At 50.5% G+C, this 5,561-nt stretch overlaps 1 protein-coding gene across 1 annotated transcript; it reads right to left on the reverse strand.

Annotated features, from left to right (window-relative positions):
• Positions 1-215: 215 nt before the first annotated feature.
• ARPC5 (actin related protein 2/3 complex subunit 5) lies at positions 216-5,208 on the reverse strand. Its single transcript, XM_039556314.1, has 4 exons — positions 5,021-5,208; positions 4,134-4,206; positions 2,259-2,435; positions 216-1,444 (listed from the first exon to the last, which is right to left on the reverse strand). Exons 1-4 carry the CDS (start codon positions 5,161-5,163, stop codon positions 1,382-1,384), a joined length of 456 nt encoding a protein of 151 aa, XP_039412248.1. The 5' UTR covers positions 5,164-5,208; the 3' UTR covers positions 216-1,381.
• Positions 5,209-5,561: the final 353 nt, after the last annotated feature.

Raw genomic sequence — 5,561 nt, forward strand, 5'->3', positions numbered from 1 at the left:
GATCTACGGGTGAAACCTGGATACTTTCTGTGCCTTCTGTAGCAAGGCTGGGTCTCCCACTTGGCAATCTCAGTGCTTCCTGTGGTTGTGCCTGTTTTCTTCTGGAGGAGGTGAGCAAGGAGAAGCATCCTATGAAGAGAATTAGGGAGGCACTGTATGGTTTACGGGTAACCATGCTGGTTTCTGTCTGCATTGAAGGCATGTCAGACACTGAGTAAATATTCAGTGATGATTTATTGTCTTTATTATTATTACAAAAACAAAGCAGGTATCAAAAAACAGCAAAGATTTCACAAGGTCCCCAACAGTTTTACACTACTGAACTGTAGTAAAATAGTGAAATTAAAACACATGTATTTCAGTCCTGGCTCTAAACCTTCTATGGTGATCCGTTGTCTGGGATGCCCTGGGCTTTCCTAATTCTTTAAAATACGCCTGTTTATTTGGGAACCTGACTGGCCCACTAGTTAACATGATGAGGCACAATGCAACAGCAATGTGAGCTGTCTGGTATCCTTACAGACCCTACACAACCAGAAAACAAAACAGGGGAGCTCTGCAAGGATGGATACCAGGATACATTTCTCAGACTACCCCAGGCAGCCATTTAGTTGTGCTTGACAAAACCAAATCACTTTCCAGTTGCTGAAAGGTGATTTGGTGTGTAAAAGCTGCTTTTTCTTCTTCTCCTCAGGATCAAAATAAGAATAGTTCACTAGGCTGGGCTCCAGTGTAGATGGACCATTAACCTTTTAAATTCCACTTTCCAAACTGCATGATGGACAACTCCATCCCACTGTGACCTTCCTGCTGTGGACTCAGCATCAGACTGATTGCAAGGAACCTGAGCAGGTTAAGGAAAATACTCAGTTCTCTGGAATGATAACTAGAGTTGGAAAAGAGCTTTTTTTTCTCTCCTACTCATGGGTGTAGGGTCAGAGGTTGACCAAAGGCAACATAGTCCAGTTACCTGTGTTAATAATAGCTGCCCCACTTCTCAAAACACTGCTTTGCTATCAAAAAAAATTAAGACATTGTCCTGTGTCCCTCAGCATTTGCTCAGAGTCAGGTCCAAATCTGCCATGATTACACACAAATGCAAATCACCCTAAACACCGAATTGTTTACATCACTGAACATGTCACTGAAAGGCTGCCGAGTACCAAATATTCCTGTTAGAAGTAAAATTCCACCTTCCTAATTTTCCAGAATTTAACCATAGAAGAGATCACAATGCGCATCATTGGTGGGGTACGACAGAAGCAGCAGGGCGAAGGCAAAGCTTGGGGACAGGGCTGCCCAGGGGCGGCCCTGCCGGGAGGGGATCAGGCGTTGTACCAGCAGCACCCTGCTGGATTTACACCGTCACTCCCTGCTGGAGTTACACTGTCTTCCTGGCAGTCAGAACGCGCACAATGGACCCAACTCCTCCGGCAGCCAGCGCCTGGGAAGGGAAACATGGCAATGAACACCAGGCCAGGGCAGCTACAGCCTGGAGCTCCCTTCCAGGACCTGAACAAGCCGACAAGAATGATGGAGTGGGACTTTGGACATGGCCTGTAGTGACAGGACAAGGGGGAAGGGCTTCAAACTGACAGGGTGTAGGGTTAGGTATCAGGAAGAAATCCTTCTCTGTGAGGGTGGTGAGGCCCTGGCACAGGTTGTCCAGAGAACTTGTGGTTGTCCCATCCCTGGAAGTGTCCAAGGCCAGGTTGGATGGGGCTTGGAGCAAGCTGGGCTAGTGGAAGGTGTCCCTGCCCATGGCAGCAGTGGGATGGGATGAGCTCTAAGGTCCCTTTCAACCCAAACCATTCTGGGAGTCTATGAAATTACCTGGATCACATTTATATTGCAAATGAGCATCTGCCTGCCCTCCACAAAACACCAGTAGCCAGGGTGCCAGGGTATGATAATCACACTCAATTTCAAGAAAGCTATTTAACTTTAATTAAGCTTTCATTGCCCTGCATAACCAAGCTACAAATTTTGCTTCCCTCCAGGAAGGAAATTCTCCTGCCTACTTGAATCACAGGATGAAACCATTTTGTTTGCCTCAGTCTAAGGGAAACCCAAATTTTAACTGTTGGGTGTTTACCCAAGGAAGCAGCAGTGGGCAGGAGATTTAGCTCAGCTGTGAGCTCTGAGCCATACTCTCGTCACAGCCTGAATCTGGCACTTGAGCCTCACCAGACAGGAAGGGGGCTCTTGCCAGGCTCAGGGCCTGGGCGCTCTGGCAGGAGCTGTCCCCATGCACGCACCTTCTCGTGCCACTGCAGCAGCACAGCACTGCTGTTGTCGGAGGGGCTCTCAAAGCCCTTGTAGATGTACTTCATGAGCAGGTCCACCCCGTTCTTGTCCAGGGACTGCACTGCCTTCTCAATGTCATTGGCTTTGAAGGAGATGAGCACCTTCAGCACGATGCTCTCGGCACGGTCCTGTCAACAGGCAAGCACAGACACAGCCGTCCTTGTGTGAGGTGCAGCCAAACACTCCTCCCCTCTCAAACAAACTGAATTAGAGCATTTTTCTCTTTAACAACGCTGAAGAGGACATGTGTGAAGAGCTTGTCATAGTAAGATACAACAGACACATCCTCCCAGGGATAAACAATGTAAAAGAGTTTAACACATTTGCCCTGCTTTAATTTTTCTGCCTCTGTTAGTGTTTGCAATTCTCTACCCCTTAAATTAAGTTATGGCTAAATAGTAAATGTTCCTATGGAAGCTCAAGATCTATCAAGTTCCAAAATAATTATAACAATCAAGTGCTTGTCTGGCCCCCCTTCCCACCAGCGCCTTTTCCCGTAGTGTTTAATGTGACACAACCATTATAATCTAGGTAAATGCCACTGGCAGCCTGGAAGAGGTGACTGCTGGAAGCCATGTGTTTTCCAAGCAGTCAACTGCTGTCCCAGACACACTGGATGCAGACTGGCAGTATTAATATTGTGCATTAATAACCATTGATCTGGATGTCATTTCAGACCTGGGAATGTGTGTGGCGTGCTTATAGCAGCAATTAGCCATGTAATCAGCAAAGAGCAGCTCTTCCTGTTCATCCATCACTAACTGAGGCGGGATGAGAAAAAAAGTCTCAGGGTTGCTGGACTTTTGAATAATTTCATCACACAAACACTTCAGGCAGCTTCCCCCTACAGAAACTGCGGATGTCAGTTTTCCTGCCCAATTCAATATCCCATAATCACTTGGCTTAGCAAGACTTCTCACATGACTGTAAGTAAAAATATAAAAGTTCCAAAGATAACTAAAAATTAAGGCAGATATTAACATTCAGTCATTCTGCTCTCTTCAATTCCACCACCAAGCGTATTCTTAAATCCCTCAACAGAGGGCTAATGGAAACAAGTCATTAATGTGAGGACAAAGCTATATAGCCCTATTTATAACAGCTAGTTCTCAGAGCCCTATGAAACCCTTCGGGAAAGGGCTGGGGCTGCAGGAACAGCTCTGCCAGGGGAGCAGCAGGGAACCGTGCCCCTGGGCCTCTCCTTGGGCAGGGAGAAATGACTGCAGGCACTCACCAGCTGGGCAGTGCCACATCTTATCAGCCTGTTCCTCCCACCACTGCAATCATGAGCCATTCAGGACTCATCCTGGGGAGATTCAGAAATGCATGCACCCAGCAGACTCCCACACTCTGTCACACGGGGAGGGCTTGCTTTTCCTGAGGTTTTAACAGCTTCATTTTGATTGGATGTGATAAAAACCAATTCTTCCTTTTTTGTAGGCTCACTGCTGGTGGTTTCATTAGTCAGAGGTGACAACTGCAACCCTGGTTCCCTGAGCACACAACAATTACATCTCTGAGCTGCCACATATGGTCTGAGTCAGACATGCGCACCTGGTGACACCTGGGCACATAAAACACAACCAGCAGTGGTAGGAGAACCACACATGATCCAGCATCAAGGTAAAGGTATCTGGACAGGCGACATCTGAGCTACAGTATTTTGAATAAGATTAAAACACTTGTGGTCACAGATGTTTCAACATCAGGGAATACCCTAAACCCTGCTTCTCTGGCCTCCTCAAGGTACAAATGATGGCACAGAGGTAACAGACAGGAAAGAATTTTTAGGGAGTAACCCATAAGAGAGTCAGGTGCTATTTCACCTTCACTGCCTGGTTCTTTGTGTTGATGGGAGGGTTCTTCAGAGCCGCCTGCAGTGCAGCCATCATGTTCCCTGTGCCAGATGGTTAAGGACCAGACACCAAGTACATGAACATCACGTACCAGGACAGCCATACTTGTAGCTGGCTTGTGCATGACTGAAAACACTCTGATGCAATGATTCCCTCACCAGCTAAAAAGAGATTACAACCTAAGGCTGCAATTTTCAGGCCATTTGAGGCAGGAGCAGCATCAACAAGCAGCTGTATAGTTCCAGGACTGGAGAATACTTCCTAGGCCTTTCCTTGAATAAGGATGCAAGTAAAAGAAACCATTCTCCATCATTTCTGTAATCTGCAGCCCTTGAGAACAGGCCTCAGCTTGGCACATCCAGCCCCAGCAGCCACCGGGACAGCAGCCTGGCAGCAGCCCTTGGGAGGAGTGACCAGGGGCCAGCTGGGCGAGGCAGCCCTGGAAGCGGACACGGGGAGCTCTCTGGGCACAGGAAACCCCCTGTCTGCATCCCCCCGGGACACCTCCCTGAGCGCAGCCCTGGGGGACTGCTGCTGCTGCAGGCAGGGGAGGAAGCTGGGTCGCCTTCCTGCTGCCAGCCCCTTCCCCCTTCAGCCTCTTCCTGCTGTCAGCCCCTTCCCCCTTCAGCCTCTTCCTGCTGTCAGCCTCTTCCCCCTTCAGCCCCTTTCTGCTGCCAGCCCCTTCCCCGTTCAGCCTCTTCCCTTGTCCTGCCAGCCCCTTCCCCCGCCAATCCCTTCCCCTCCAACCCCTTCCAGCGCTTCCCCTCCGCCGCGGTGCCCGCTCTCGGATGTTCCCCTATGAGGCCGCCCCGGCGGCGGCCGCGCCCGCTCCGCCCCCACCGCTCCCTTCAGGATATTGCCGCAGGCACGAGTCCACCTCGCCTTCATCGGGCCCCGCTTGCCCGTCACCCCCGTCCTCCTCATCCACGAACTTGTTCTCGTCGTACTCGTCCACGTCCACCCGGCGGAACCGCGCCGAGGATACCGTGTGCTTCGCCATGGCCGTGCCCGCCCCGCGCAGCCGCCGCCGGCCCGGGCCCAGCCCCGCCCCAAGCGGCGCCGGCGCAGCGGGAGCGCTGTCAGTGCATCCTGGAACAGCGTGCGCTGGAAGGGGCCTTAGAGCCCGTCTCATCCCACCCTTGCCACGGGCAGGGACACCTTCCACTATCCCAGGTTGCTTCAAGCCTCATCCAGCCTGTCGGACACTTCCAGGGATGGGGCAGCCACAGCTTCTCTGGACAACCTGTGCCAGGGCCTTCCCTCACAGGGAACAACTTCTTCCCAATATCCCATCTAAACCTACGCTCTTTCAATTTGCAGTTTCACAGATTCACAGTATATTCTGAGTTGGAAGGCACCCACAAGGATCGTCGAGTCCAATTCTTAAGTAAATGGCCC

Source organism: Corvus cornix, chromosome 8, assembly GCF_000738735.6.
Source record: "Corvus cornix cornix isolate S_Up_H32 chromosome 8, ASM73873v5, whole genome shotgun sequence".
Classification (NCBI taxonomy): Eukaryota; Metazoa; Chordata; class Aves; order Passeriformes; family Corvidae; genus Corvus; species Corvus cornix.